Here is a 15,528-nt window from a genome sequence, read left to right as displayed (position 1 = left end):
AACTTCCTACAGGCAGCTTTGCAAATTTCGGAGATGGGTACACTCTTAATAGGGGCAGCAGTTGCTGCTTTCCCTCTCGTGGAGTGGTCTTTAGGCTTAGCCAACAATTGCTTGTTAGCCAATTGATATTTCAGTCACAACACACAAAACTATCCATCTGGAAATAGTCTGTTTTGAGGCCGCTCTCCCTGTTCTCATATGTCCATAATTAACAAATAAGCAATCAGATTTTCTGATTGACTTAGTCTTATCAAGGTAAGATTTGAGTACTCTCTTAAGGTCCAGGGAGTGCAAGGCTTTCTCTGCCGGAGTAACAGGTTTAGGAATAAATGTTGGAAGTGATAATATTTAGTTAATGTGGAAGTCTGACACCACCTTAGGCAAAAACGATGGGTGGGCTCTTAGAGCTACTCTGTTATCGTGGAAAACCATGAAGGGTTCCCTTGAACATAGAGCCTGAATCTCACTGATCCTTCTAGCCGAAGTAATGGCTACCAGAAAATCTGTCTTCCACGTAAGGTGTTGCAAAGAAGCTTTGTGGATGGGCTCAAAAGGAGCGCCCATAAGTCTAGACAAGACCACATTCAGTTCCCATGGAGGTGAGGGTTTCCGAATTGGTGGAAAAACTTTTTTCAAGCCCTCTAAGAAATCCTTAACCACTGGCATAGTAAAGAAAGACTTTTGAGAGGGTGACTTACGATTAGCTGTAATGGCAGATAAATGTACCTTAATGGAGGAAAACTGCAACCCTGACTTCGCAAGATGTAACAGGTACGGTAAGATAACCTCCTCCTGGGCCAAAATAGGATTGCAATCATGCTGCCGGCACCACATGTAAGACCTCTTCCATTTGAACCCATAGGAGCGTCGTGTTGATGGTCTTTTAGACTCCTTTAAAATATCCATGAATTCCTGCGAGAGTCCTAGATGTCCATATTGCAGGAATTCAGGAGCCATGCTGTCAAGCTCAGCGAGGGAAGGTTGGGATGCAGAATTTTCCACCCTAACCTGTGGAGAAGATCCGGTCTGCATGGCAGCCTCTTGTGAGGTTGTCCTGACAACTGGAGGAGATCTGTGTACCCGAGGTAAGGTAAGTAACTTATCCATTCAAATCAAGTGTACCAATAAACAAAATAAGTGATCATAGTGCAGAAGGTGAGTGCTCCAGTGTTGATTATATTTACAAAGAATTTAGATAAGACACTGTACAATTCACAGTAGTTGTATGCATTGATTGATAAAATTCAGAACAAGGTTTGCATACGTCAGTGTGGAATCCCTTGAAGTTAAATTACACGCAACAATCAAGAGGAAGGGATTCGTTGACGTTTCGATCCTATGTGACTGTTATTCTCTTATTCCCTTCCCTGCCAGGCCTTTTCCCCCTCAGGTGCCAGGCATTTTTTTGGCTATTTGTGGCAGTTCGCACTTAGGCCCTCATAACTTTTTGTCCACATCAGCTACCCATGCCAAATCTGCGTCCTTGTTTTCCAACATCCTAGGGATTCTAGAGGTTCCCAGAGTTTGTGGGTTCCCCTGAAGGAGACCAAGAAATTAGCCAAAATACAACAACATTTTTTTTTTTTTTTTTTTTTTTTAAAGAATGGCAAAAGAGGGCTGCAGAAGAAGGCTTGTGGTTTTTTCCCTGAAAATGGCATCAACAAAGGGTTTGCGGTGCTAAAATCACCATCTACCCAGCTTTCAGGAACAGGCAGACCTGAATCAGAAAACCACATTTTTCAACACAATTTTGGCATTTTACTGGGACATACCCCATTTTTACTATTGTTTGTGCTTTCAGCCTCTTTCCAGTTAGTGACAGATATGGGTGTGAAACCAATGCTGGATCCCAGAAAGCTAAACATTTCTGAAAAGTAGACAACATTCTGAACTTAGCAAGGGGTAATTTGTGTAGAAAAAATATTGACATTGAAGTTAAAAAAACAGCCATTTTTCTCCACGTTTTACTGTGTAACTTTTTTGTGCGATGTCAGATTTTTTTAAAGCAATATACCGTTACGTCTGCTGGTCTCTTCTGGTTGCGGGGCTTGTAGGTTTATCAAGAACCCTAGGTACTCAGCCAATAAATGAGCTGCACCTTGTAGTGGGTTTTCATTCTATACCGGGTATACAGCAATTCATTTGCTGAAATATAAAGAGTGAAAAATAGGTATCAAGAAAACCTTTGGGTTTCCAAAATGGGCACAAGATGGAGTGTTGAGAAGCAGTGGTTATTTGCACATCTCCGAATTCCGGGGTGCCCATACTAGCATGTGAATTACAGGGCATTTCTCAAAGAGATGTCTTTTTTACACACAGTTTACATTTTGAAGGAAAAAATGTAGAGAAAGACAAGGGGCAATAACACATGTTTTGCTATTCCGTGATCCCCCATGTCTCCCGATTAAAAAATGGTACCTCACTTGTGTGGGTAGGCCTAATGCTCGCTTCAGGAAACGCAATATGGACACATGACATTTTTACATTGAACTCTGATGTGTTTTTTGCAAAGTGCCTAGCTGTAGATTTCGGCCTCTAGCTCAGCTGGCACCTAGGGAAACCTACCAAACCTGTGCATTTTTAAAACTAGACACCTAGGGGAATCCAGGATGGGGTGACTTGTGGGGCTCTCACCAGGTTCTGTTACTCAGTATCCTTTGCAAACCTCAAAATTTAGCTAAAAAAACACTTTTTCCTCCCATTTTGGTGACAGAAAGTTCTAGAATCTGAGAGGGGCCACAAATTTCCTTCCACCCAGCGTTCCCCCAAGTCTCCTAATCAAATTGGTACCTCAGTTGTGTGGGTAGGCCTAGTGCCCGCGAAAGGAAATGCCCCAAAACACTATGTGGATACATCAAAATTATCCAATACTAAACTACCTGTTTTTGCGGGGGGCCCCTGCATTTTTGGTCCTGGGCTCAGCCGCCATATAGGGAAACCTACCAAACCCAAACATTTCTGAAAACTAGACACCCGAGGGAATCCAGGGAGGCGTGGATCCCCCAATGTTTTCTTATCCAGAATCCTCAGCAAACCTCAACTTAAGCTAAAGAAAAAAAATCACGTTTTTCCTACATTTCTGTGTGGGATCACCGCATCGAGACAAATTTCCTACCACCCAATGTTCCCCTCAGTCTCCCGGTAAAAATGATACCTCACTTGTGTAAGTGGGCCAAGAGCCTGTGACAGGGAAGAGCAAAAAACATGTCAAAATTGAGGGGGAACCAAAGCGGGTCACAAAGGGCAGTTTGAAAAAAATGAAAAACATTTTTAGGCTGACAAGTGCTGCAGAATTTTTATCGGTGTAGATGAGACAATGCTGGGTGGTAGGAATTTTGTGGATTCCTGCAGATTCCGGAATGTTCCATCACAAAAATGTGGGAAAAATGTGTGATTTCCAGCAAAGTTAGAGGTTTGCAGGGCATTGTGGGTAAGAAAATGGCCCGGGGTGCATGTGAAGCACACCATCCTGGACTCACCCAGATGTTTAGTTTTTAGATGTGTCTAGTTCTTGTGGATGTTTCTACATGGCAGAGTCACAAAGTCCAAAAAGTGCAACCCTCACCATTCCAAGTAGGAAGATTTTGAGTGAGCCAAGCTCTCTTGGACCAGATGTAAAACCAAAACCCAAAATAATCAAATATCCCACGGCAAGCAAGAGGACAAGATGTTTTAGTGTGCGGGGGAGAGCTGAAAGACTGTTACCCCCTTCAGTTGGGGTGGGGGCATAACCATGCCCATAATGGTTGGTAGCCACCACCACACTATTTTTTTTTTTTAATTCGCTGGCAACTAGTAGACTTTCTAGCCCCCCCCCCCCCCCCCCCCCCCCCCACACACGCCACCCCCCAGGTGTGGATCAGAGGTAATTGCCACATCTGCCCACTGGTGGGCAGAACAACTTTGGCCTCATTTATTTGGGGTGAAACAAAAATCTTCCCTGGTGGGTTTTCTGCCCACTTGGGGGCGGATGGGCCTTCCAAAAATAGGCTGATCTGCCCCCAGGGGGGGGGGGGGGGCAGATATGACCAACAGTACTGTGCCCTCATGGGGAGCGACCCTTGCCCAAGGGGCTGCCCCCCCAAACAAAACACACACATATACACACACACTGGTTCCTAACAGGTTGCACCCCATATATAAAATACAAAAGTAAACATAAACAAAAATATATCCCTGGTGTCAAGGGATTTCTGCCCCCTTGGGGGAGATCGGCCTAATTATAATAGAACAATCCACCCCCGGGGGGTTGGGGCAGGGCATAAAAGGTGTAAAAATATTTTGCCCCCCTGCCGCTCCCCTTTTGCGCAAGTATAATTTTTTTTTTTTTTAATCCCGGGTGTCTAGTGGTTTCTGCCCCCCCTTGGGGGCAGATTAGCCTAATAAACATTGGCTGATCTGGGGGGCAGAAATGGCCTAAATGCAATTTGCCCCCCAGGGGAGTTACCCTTGCCTAAGGGGTCGCTCCCCATAGATAAAACATAAAGTAAATTAAACAAATATATATCGCTGGTGTCTAGAGGTTTCAAACCACCCCCCCCTCCCCCGGGGCAGATTTGCCTAATTATAATAGGCCTATCTGTCTGGGGGGGGGGGGACGCCTACAAATATTTCGCCACCCTGGGGAGTGGCTCTTGCCCAAGGGGCCGCTCCCCTTATGCGTAAGTATATTAAAAAAACAAACAAAAAAACGTTCCTGTAATGGCCTAAAAATAATTGGGGCCCCCTGGGGAGCAGCCCTTGCCCAAGCGGCCGCTCACCTTCTGTGTAGGTATAAAAAAAAAAACAATACCCTGGTGTCTAGTGGGCATTTCTGCTGCCCGTTCGCATCGTGATCAGGCAGCAGAAATGCTTGCAAAGACATGAGAGGAAAGTCCTTTCCTTTCCTTTCATGCCTCTGCTGGCCTCCTCCTCCTGAGCGGAAGAGAAATGCTGAGCATTTCTCTTCTGCATCAATCGCGCTGGAAGCATGCTTCCAGCGCGATGGGAGGTGACCTCTGATGAAGTCCGCACGCAATTGCGTGCTGATGTCATCAGACGTCACTGATGGGGGGGGTTGTGGGTGGGAGGCCTACGGGGGTGAGCGCTAGCTGGGCTCGTCCTCGGCTCATGGCAACCGTGGGCGAGGGCGAGCCCAGCTCTCCACGGCACCCAAGGGGTTAGTTAATGCTTAATCATCTGACCTCTAGGCCTACACATAAGAGAAACAGAAATAAAAACAACATTTTTAAGTCCTGTGCTTTTACATACTGTAAACTTCCATTAAGCTATCAATGAGTAACTCATCACCTAATTGTGAGTTCACTTGCTTAACAGGAAGAACTACGAGGTATTAAATCATTGTATAATAAAAGGAAATGAAAATCATCATCCGAGTTCATCACAGCTCAGTGCCCGTACATACATTGAAGGTTTATGAGCACAAGAAAAGACTGTCCAACAACAGTATGCATGAGGTCACTCAATCAGAAAGAGTGAAACAATGGAACCTTGACTTTTGAAGGGTCAGTGTGTGGCAACAATAGACAGTAAAACACTTCATCTTATATCCGAAGGCTGAGTACTGTTACTCATACCATTGATTGGTGAGAGGTCCAATGCAACTCACTATTAGCTCATGCATTAGTCATACAAGATCGCAACAACCAGTGAAACATCACCAGTGTACCTACTTTACGAATCATGCCTAGTATAAGAAACGGTGAGGGTTAATAAGGCATCATGTTCTAGTAGAATGAAAATCATACTCGGTCTGAAACAGTTGTCTGGTAGAGACACACACCCATGTTAGAAAAGTGCAGTTAAAAAAATCATACCTATTCTAGTCAAATGTTTCAGTGCTGGGGTGTATTCTTTAAGAACCAGTACCTATACTCTTCATAACAAACACAGCAAAGCTGATCCCATACAGATCGAACTAGTACCAATATTGAGTCAAAATTGCCCATGTTGTCACTTCAGTTGATTTTATGATCAATAAGACAGTATTGGAGGAGCTCATACAAATGGACCCAAGGTAAAAATATCTTACATCCCACTATCTGCCTTCAGCAAGAAAACAGTGGAATCAGTCTGTCAGCTCGGAACCATAAATATGTAGGGTTCCCAACATCACTTAATTGACGGAATGGATCTGATGAGGAACCCTACAACACCACCTAACGACAAGAAAAAATTGCTGTGAAAATTCTCTGGATCCAGTCTGGCGTCTGAGCTGTATTCACAAGGTGAAGAATCTGCGGTTAGACAGTCGCCACTGGAAATAGTATTACTGAAAGTAAGTTGTTCTTCTGCCCTTGAAAGCCCTTCTCTTGCAAATAGAGGACAAGACTGTTAAAATACAAGCAGGCAACAACTGTGACAATATTCTAAATCAAGCAACCAAAGAGGAACAAAAGCGTGCCTTCTTTCAAAAGAGCCCAAGAAATATTGAATTGGGCTACCAGCAAAAAACATAATGGTAGTTAATGTCCACCTTCCAGGGGAGAAAAACAAAAAGGCAGACAAGCTAAGAGAGTGTCTCACACGTGGGAATTAACCAACGAAACAATAAACTTAATTTTCAAAACATGGGTACACCAGACCTAGATCTATTTAGATTGTAGGAAAAGCAAAAGGCTGAAAGTTTATTTTCCGGCACCCACCCACAGACCAAGTGCAATGGTCTGTCGATGAACTATTATTAGATATTTTCCCTGCCTTTTCTTTCAGTACCATTTGTAACTAGTGTGATTAGCAAATACAGCTAGAAAGATGACATTGATTATTGACGCACCTCCATGGGCATGACAAACATGGTTTTCATACTTTCTAATGAGGCAAGCAAAACACACACAACAAACACACACAGACAGCCGCCCCCCCCCCCTTTCCCTTTTAAAGGGGGGAATATTTATATAATGGTAAAATGTAGAGAATATAATGGAAACCCATACAAATGCAATCACACGAGGCTCTTGTTGCCAATTGTATGCCTCACTAAGATTATATCTATCTGAAGTTGTATTGCAATGCTTACCAAGGTTGTTTGATGGTTTTGCTTTAGCCAGTCCAATAATCTACATGCTTTTTTCACTAAGCAAACACACATGCTGATAGAGCTCTGCACATGCTAGGTGTAGCAAGAACAGTTACATGTTTTTATTATTGTAAAGTAACATAACCGAGATAAATCAGCAGTTTTGTGGCATGTGCTGCCAAAGCAAATGGGACATCTGTATCCAAGCGAACAATAGTAAGATAGATAGTTCAGACTACCTAACCATGCTGTTTAATTAAGAGTGTAAGATTTACTTAGGAAACCATTCCACAAGAAACTAAGTGGTTTCATTAGGGGACTTATCTCTGCAAGAAATTTGCAGAGCAGCTACATGGACTTAAGATCAAACTTTTACTAAACACCTTTGTGTGGATGACTCGCCAAGAAGAGAGGGCCAGAGCGGACTAAATATACTTAAACAGCTGTTTGTGGATCTCTACGTTTAATAACCATTCTCCACTGCGGGATACTACCACTTTAAAATCAATGCTGAACATGTGAATATAACGGAGATTAATCTTGCAAAATAAAGTACTTACCTGTAACAATAGGTTTGCAGCTTGAAACTTCTCTAGATTGACATACAACCTTGCCAACTGCATGAAGGGGGGGGGGTTGATGCTAAAAAAAAAAAAATCAGAAGATATCATATGGATGTCCTTCCAACTCCATCTATGGTCAGGGCCCATAAATAAACAACGTTTACCTCTTACACACAGTTTCCAGATCCAAGCTGTAAAGGGAGGAATAATGTACAGCATGTGAATGTAGAGAAGTTTCAGGCTCAAAACTATTATTACCGGTAAGTAGCTGCTCTGAAGGACTGAGGGTGCTAAAAGCTGCAGCTCGACAACCCTAGGGCATAGCAAAACAAAAAACCCACAGACTAGAAAACCAATGGACTAAACCATCACTGATTACAAATCCAAGAAGCCAAGAAAAAATATTTCTCAGAAGAAATTCAGAACGCTTGGAGTTCATACAATTTTTTTAAACTTGGCGCACCATTGCCTGCCCACTAGAGCACCATGAGAAATTACATCCCATGGTACAATAGTGCCAGAGGATATAAGATAACGTTAATGATAAAATTGCTGATACAAGACTGCATTAATGTTAGTAAGGGCCTCTGTGTGACACGTAAAAGCACATGGAAGTCACCAGTCAAACTACCAAGAGAAACATTCAAGGTTGTTTCACTAGAGAATATAGTGATCGAGTGCTGTAAAATGTTGCCACTTAAGATGGCTGCTTTTGTGAATGTGTCTTTCAGATGTGGCTTAGTCTGAAGGCAGTAAAATAATGAAGGATCACCCATCTTGATTAATAAACCTTCCATTTACTAGCTAAATTTAGGATACACCAAGCGTACCTCCAATATTACTTAATTGTTTAATATACTGGAGAAAATGACAACAACTCTGTTGCTGGTCCAGCTAAACTTCATTTGTTTTCTGGTCGATTGGTAATCTGAATTCAGCTACATTTAAACCCTCAGACTTCTCTCGTCAGTGTGCATTCATCCAGTCCCAACTATGTGGGCGTACGCAGCCTAGATTTATAGCTTTTACGGGAGATGTCTGTGACTTTCAAAACCGTTGTTAATATTTTGTTTAAGAAACTGCAGGAGGTGTTTGCAGTGTTGAAGGGGCTAGGCAGCTGCTTTTTGTCTGAGCATTGTTGAAGGTCCGTGAAGTAATATCAGCAAAACATCCAGTTAGAGACTATGTTCCGAAGGGCACTCCCTCATTTATTGAATAACATATATGTTCTGTTATATACTTATAATTGCAAATTCTTTACCTTTTGAATATCCTCAGGTACCCAACGGTATTCGATTTTTTTTTTTTTATAACCGGTGGTGCCATCATACTCTACAGCAATCTTGATCCACCTCTGGAAATGACTGCACCGAGCCACATATAGGCACAGACTGCGTTGACACCCCCTTTCTTTCTGCGCCCTTCAACGCAGATGCAGAGCTCAGCGTGGATGTTATTCTGATTGACAGATTTGGGTTATGTGCGGAGTTTGATTCTGATACCTGTGGTAGGATTGAGTTACTGCTGTTGGCTGGAGGTGCAGTATGCAAATACGGTTTTCTGACGACATTACGTTTTTTTAAAGGGGCCCTGTGTATCACTAACACGTGCTTATGTTGCACCTGAATTGCCTTATTGCCAGTTATTTGAAGTGTTTATTACGTAGTGCAAGAAGCCCCTGAGGATGTCTAGTAGACGCAACACTTGTTGGCTGTGCCTGGGGATCAGACGTCACAGAGCAAAGAGTTTACTTTTTCTCTGTTGTTTTTCCATCGCCTGTCGGAACCACTTTTGTATTCTGAAACTGTTCGATGTTTTCTCTTTGTATCGGACTTACAACTTGATAGTTGATCTCTATATTTTAAACTGAGCCCTGTGTATACAACTAGCAATGAATTCATATTTTTGCACCATATTAAATTTGTAATACCTTTTGTTGCAAAACTCTTTCGTGTGATTTGCCTATTTGGAGTGCTCCAGATCATACGAAAACAGTATATGTGGTATTACTGACGTACTTCTCACTATTAACGTTTGTTGTGTAGCATGAGTGGTTTCTATTGTAGCACCCACCTTCTTTGCTAAATTGTACATTCTAAATATGACCATACTTATATTTTGTTGTTAAGGGAAAACACAAAACAAACACTGACAGCAATTGGTAGAGCAGCTCCTATTCCCAGTCATTCTTTCTCATCAAACAATAGTACACTTTTGGTAAAATAGGAGAATACCATACTATTACATATCAGGCAATATATTTTGGAAATGACACCATCAAGAACCAAGATCATTTTATATTTCTTTTTACAGACTCCTACTATATCCATATATTCCACTGCCTTGGCACAGCATTCCATGCCTTGGAGCGACTCATGTGCAAAGTGTCTTCCACACATTTCAAATGGTGAACTATGTCTTTTATATTGATAGTGGCATCTATAGCAAAGATGGCTCAGGTTCTACAGGATCCATTCAACTCCCCATAATTCCAGGTATGGCTTGCTTTGGGTGAGAGTTGATTGAAATTCCCACAGCTTCCCTCAACCCAAAGGTAGTAAAAAACATTCTCTGATTTCTTGCTGCCACAAGGCCTTCTCATATCACATGGCAGCTGGAACTTGTGGTGAAGATGCAGCAAGAACAACTCGCATTTTGTATGTTGGCCACTCCCTAGAGCTTTTGTGGATCATACTAGATGGGTGAAAGTACTTAATTTGTGTTAGCCTTAGATGGGAAGATAGCATAAGGTATTTTAGCCTCCATCTAGTCTTCATCCTCAAGGCTACTCACATCTTGCTCCCAACAAAGCTTTCAGTTCTTCAAAGGGTTGGGTGTGTTCATGACCATTGATCAATACATTATTGAAACGCCTTGTGCTCCCACTTGTTCCATGAACCTAGTTGACTATACATGCAGGAGTGTCACTAAGTGATGAATCTGATTTTACGCATGCAATTAGATATTGATATAATTAAAACTGGTGTAATGCCCTACATTGATTGACATTTTTATGGTACACTTTTGTCTCACGACTACATTCTTGGGACCCTGATTTAATTTAGGAGCCTATTTACTCCATCACGTTATAAAGAAAAAATTAGGTTATTTTGTTGAAACAAGCTTGTGAGAGCTATTGACCACGACAAAATACCTGTATTATATCAGTACTGATATTTTCTCCCTTCTCCTTTTGTGATTAATAATTATTTGACTAGTGGCTCTCACTCAATTTTGTGAACAAAGTGAATGCAACACAAACAGTGAGGACATTAGCAGGCTTGATACAACGAGGTTCAAGTAAAAAAGTAAGGAAGCAGGAAAGCAGGTCTTCTCTTGGTATGCAATAAGTATCTGCATTTAGTATCCGGTGCACCATCTCCTTCCCCGACCAGTTCACGAAGAAGCTTAGGACCAGCCCTGGTTAAGCAACTAATTTGATTGCGCACCAAACAAATGGATGCCAGTGAAAACCCTGCTTACATCCCAGTATGTGAGCCAGGCCTCCTTGCTTTCATTTTGTATTCTCCCGTTTCCCTCTATTGTACAATGCTCCGATAGTCTATAGTTATGGTTGTGCTGTATAAAATCCCATATATATAGAATGTGATCTGAACTTTTTGATATATTATGAGCCATAATGAATACCTTCATATTAAGGGTGGGTTCAGGCTCTATACTAATTGACATACCTTTTGTCGCTGATATGCTCAACAGCCCTGGAAATTGTAGCTGACTCTGCATAGAGCAAATATTAACAGTGAACCTCGAGGGAAACAAATAGAATGCTCTTTTTCTATCACAAAGCATATTATTTTCTACCTCTGCATCCTTTGTAGAAGTGCTTTTTCATCAACCACCTAGGTCAGTTATCTGCACTTGGCATTAATGTACAATAAAATCAAATGATGTTTTATTTTTATGTCATTGTTCTAGAATGTTATAAAATTTCAAATTGCTCAAGGGACGATATGCTTCCGAAATCTACTTGTTCAGTAAAAAAACAAACTAAAAAAAAACATGTGGTACATTTAGTACCATGCAGTGAGATTAAAAATGATGGCAGTGTTCTCATTGTATCACAGCTCTGATGATGAATTCCCAGATTGTGGCAGGGCTCATATTATGTTAGGTTTTGGATTCTACCAAGGAACTTATATTGCCATCTTTCTGATTATACTGGGGATCTATTTGTGTCAAGTCTTTGACTATTCCCACGGTCTGCTAGGCTCTGTTTTTCAAATGGGCTGTGCTTAGGGCCAGGTTTCTGATCTCGACAAGGCTCTGAATATGCAGCACTTTCATTATGCCATTTTTTAAATATGGCAGGATTCAGGATATATCATTGTTCTAAAATTACTGTTTCTCTTTACTGTACTTTAGGTTCTTACTTTCTTACTTTAGTTTAGCGTGTTAGGAATACGCTGGGAAGTTTAATTTTACGCATTCACTTGATTTCACAAAATGTTATTGAAAATAAACCCAGTGCCTAGTTTGCCAAATGACAATCAGAGAGACAGCTCCCAGACTGACCTTCTCAACATGACCACATTGTGTAATTCTTGGACAGCTTAACCTCACTAACCCTCATTTGCATTGTTTGGCCTTATAGTGAGCATATAATAAATGCTATATTAATGACTGGGTATTTGCATTTTACATCTCCAATGTAGCAGTGTGACTTTTCTTCATTTTTTCTAATGCTTTTTGCTCGTGCCGACCCTGAGCAATAGTTAAAAGCCACTTTTTAAAATAAATGCATATTGCAGATCGGAAAGTCAACGGTTGTTTGCTCTTATTTTTTCTGTCTAGTCTCATCTCAAGGAGATCCAGAGTGCTTTTGTTTCAGTCCTCTCGGATAACGATGGTAAGGAGCACATTATTATTTTCCACCGAATATCATTATGATTGATATTATGCTGCATTTCTTCAAGAAGAAATATGCAAAACCCACATAAAGAATTTTCTCCTGCCGTACTTTTTGAAGGTTATAATATGTAAATTGTTAAACTATGTAACCCACAATTATGAACAGTTCTAATGTGTCGATGTGTTTGAAATAACTTGGCTGTTTAAAATAAAAGTGGATAGTTTATTGCAATTCATGCTTTTATAGAGCTCAGCCAAGATGTTGCATCCAAAGGACTTGGACTGGTATACGAACTGGGCAATGAACAGGATCAGCAGGAACTGGTGTCCACACTTGTTGAAACACTTATGACTGGAAAAAGGTACATTGAACCTAAATCTTTGCTTGTCATTGTTGTTTTCCTTGGATTGCAAATTATAATAAGGTTCTCACGTTTTATGCAAATGTCCTTTAATTTGATACTCTTCATCACTTTTTTAATAAGTGCCTTCTAGAAATTTGGTATTGAAAAAACGAAATTTAGCATAAAAAACATCACCTCTTGGAACATTCATTTAGAACTGCGCTGGAAAGCAGCATGCCAGTACACCAACAAGGTATTTCACAGTGCTGTCACTTATGATGGAAATAGGTGTCTGCTACTCCGACCAGCATAAAGTTCAGCTTCATCTAATGTCACTGTGTGCATATGCCAATGACACTTCGACTGTTCACATATTCCAAATTTCCTCACTGTAATAAACGGCTAATAAAAAGCCATGAGCAGCAAACAGGGGCAGTTCTTATTTTTTGCCTACACCACGCGGTTACCAAAAAGCTTTAAAACAGGCTTACAAGCTCACCCATTAATCACCAATAATTACCATTGGATGGCGTCCATTTGCTTCTGTTTCCTTGCTCCATACTGTTGACGGCTCCTGCTGGCTGCTCACCTCCTCCTGCAGTCTTCTGCAGGCTTTTGCACATGTCATGGAGCATGGTCCCAGCACAGCTGCCTGTTGGCGGCCGATGTTCTTGCACTGGCCGCGCTCTCCTGAAGATACTTTAATAAGCACTCTATAAGAGTGCATGGCACTGTATGGTCGCCCCTCTCCCATTGTTCATTTAACCCACTACCTCCCTCGTGCTGTTTTTACACATATTGCACAGCAACATGAACTCCTGTGTAACATGCTTTAAAAGAAACGCTATGAAACGGTATACACTGGCCGCGTCATAGCACTTCTTATTTTAACTTTACGCTATGTTGCACAGCTCCTTCTACTGTTGTTCAACATGTCCACCAAAAACACTGACAAAACCAGTAGATTTAACAGAGGCGAATTCTGTTGGGTTTGCAAATGCGTGTCTCCTCAGTTGTTACCTTAGGACAGTAGTGGTGGGGAAACTAATTTACTTTGAGTGCTGAACAGTTTACCTGACCCCCACTAAACGTTCCCAGCGCACATCATCGTGCTCAGTCGTTGTCTGGTAAGTCACATAAACAATCCAAGTCTGACGGTGAAGCACTTTTTGACTTTTCTGCGCCTCTCCAAGTCTTCAGACAAGAAGCAGGAATGACACCATAGATTTAGGCCCCGCTCACACGCATCAGTCGCAGAGCTTGAGAGCAATGTCTCCCAGAATTTCCCAGCGCCAGAGCGACCCCCTCCTGGTTAAGAGTCATATGAGTCAATGCACCTTATATTTGGGCGGGCCGACCCATCTGGAGCACCTTTGGGCCCCATGAGTTTGGCAGGTGCCCCGACTGGATTCCGGCCGACGGGTTCACCCTTGAGGCCAGTCAGGCTCTTTGGATCCTTTCCTGGATCCGCAACCTTCCCCAGAGCCCTTTACAGTGCTTCTGTTAAGATGGCGGAACACAACCTTAAGAGTCAGACAGTGCCTACTGTTTTTGATGGGCCCTGTGGGTAATAAGATTGGGGAGGATTCGAGGATCTTTATGGTTATTTCAATGATATTGAAGAGACTGAGGATAATGATATGAGTCACTGGCAGATGCGAGCGGTTTGGCTATTTCCTCAGACACTGGCTTAGTTTGTCTCTCCTAGTGTGGAGATGGAGGAAGGGACTTCATTTGCTATGGTTGTGAGAAGGGTACTGAGGTGCTGGATATTACGCTGCCATTGGTGGCATTCAAGACTAGCGTATTGCAGATGTGCACCAGCCAGGAATTGCCCCCAGAACCTCTTCTTCTTAATGAAGCTCTCCTGGATGTCCTACTCAATACACGGGCCAAACCCTGCACAGGATCTGCTGTGCACAGGATGATTGCCCCCAGTCATCGCCCTGCTCCAGGAGTTCTTCCTTTCCTCACCCAGCACCCCAATCCAGAGAGTTTGGTTGGCCAGACCTCCACATCCAAAGTCAACCCTGGTGCATTTCCACCAGATAGAAAATTGTTGTAAAGATAAGTCCAGGTTTAAAATAGATGTTTTTATACAGCAGCACAGCAAAGCATCCTCAAGGCAGGACAGCTCCAGATCCAACTGCAGTGCAGCCAGCTATTCCAAGATCAACATTCTCATGGAATCCAGAATCCACTACAAAACATAACACGGCATGTGCAGGGAATGTTGGTAATATATGCTCAAGTTCAACAGGAATCCAAGAGGCTGGACACCTTCAGCAAGAGGATGTTCTTTTCCGCCAGCCTTGCACTGCGGTCAGTGAAGACCGTCTGCCTTTGGGCAGGAGTACACACACAGTTTGAGTCTTAGTTGTGCAAGTGCTGCTCATGGTCTCGTCGGAGGTCTAAGCCCTCCTGAGCTAGGCGACTGACAATGGCAGGGACGCAGCGAAGTTCACCATATGCTGTGGACTGGATAAGACCAATTTGCTAAGCAGAGAGATTGGTTCAACAGTGATACTCCTACGACACACCTGGCTGAAGTCAACTAGCTTTTCGTGGGATGTCTAGGCATCCATTGTGGACATGCTCTACGATGGCACTTGCCTTTTTGTCGATAAGGCAGATTTGGCACTCAAGCACTTTAAAGATAGCAGGGCCACTGCCTGATCAATGGGACTCTCCACAGCCCCGCACCAGTCCCACCCTGCCCTATACTCCTTCGGTG

The 15,528-nt window shown here is 42.4% G+C and overlaps 1 protein-coding gene across 2 annotated transcripts in view; it reads left to right on the top strand.

Annotated features, from left to right (window-relative positions):
* Positions 1-15,528, top strand: part of ECPAS (Ecm29 proteasome adaptor and scaffold) — a 790,558-nt gene that overhangs the window by 401,570 nt on the left and 373,460 nt on the right. For both annotated transcript variants that reach the window (XM_069240017.1, XM_069240008.1), the window contains exons 26-27: positions 12,394-12,448; positions 12,698-12,812. In XM_069240017.1, the coding sequence (XP_069096118.1) occupies positions 12,394-12,448; positions 12,698-12,812 (170 nt within the window). The remainder of the gene's footprint in view (positions 1-12,393; positions 12,449-12,697; positions 12,813-15,528) is intronic.

This window comes from Pleurodeles waltl, chromosome 1_2 (assembly GCF_031143425.1).
Source record: "Pleurodeles waltl isolate 20211129_DDA chromosome 1_2, aPleWal1.hap1.20221129, whole genome shotgun sequence".
In the NCBI taxonomy this organism is placed as follows: Eukaryota; Metazoa; Chordata; class Amphibia; order Caudata; family Salamandridae; genus Pleurodeles; species Pleurodeles waltl.
This window is presented reverse-complemented; position numbering and strand designations above follow the sequence as displayed.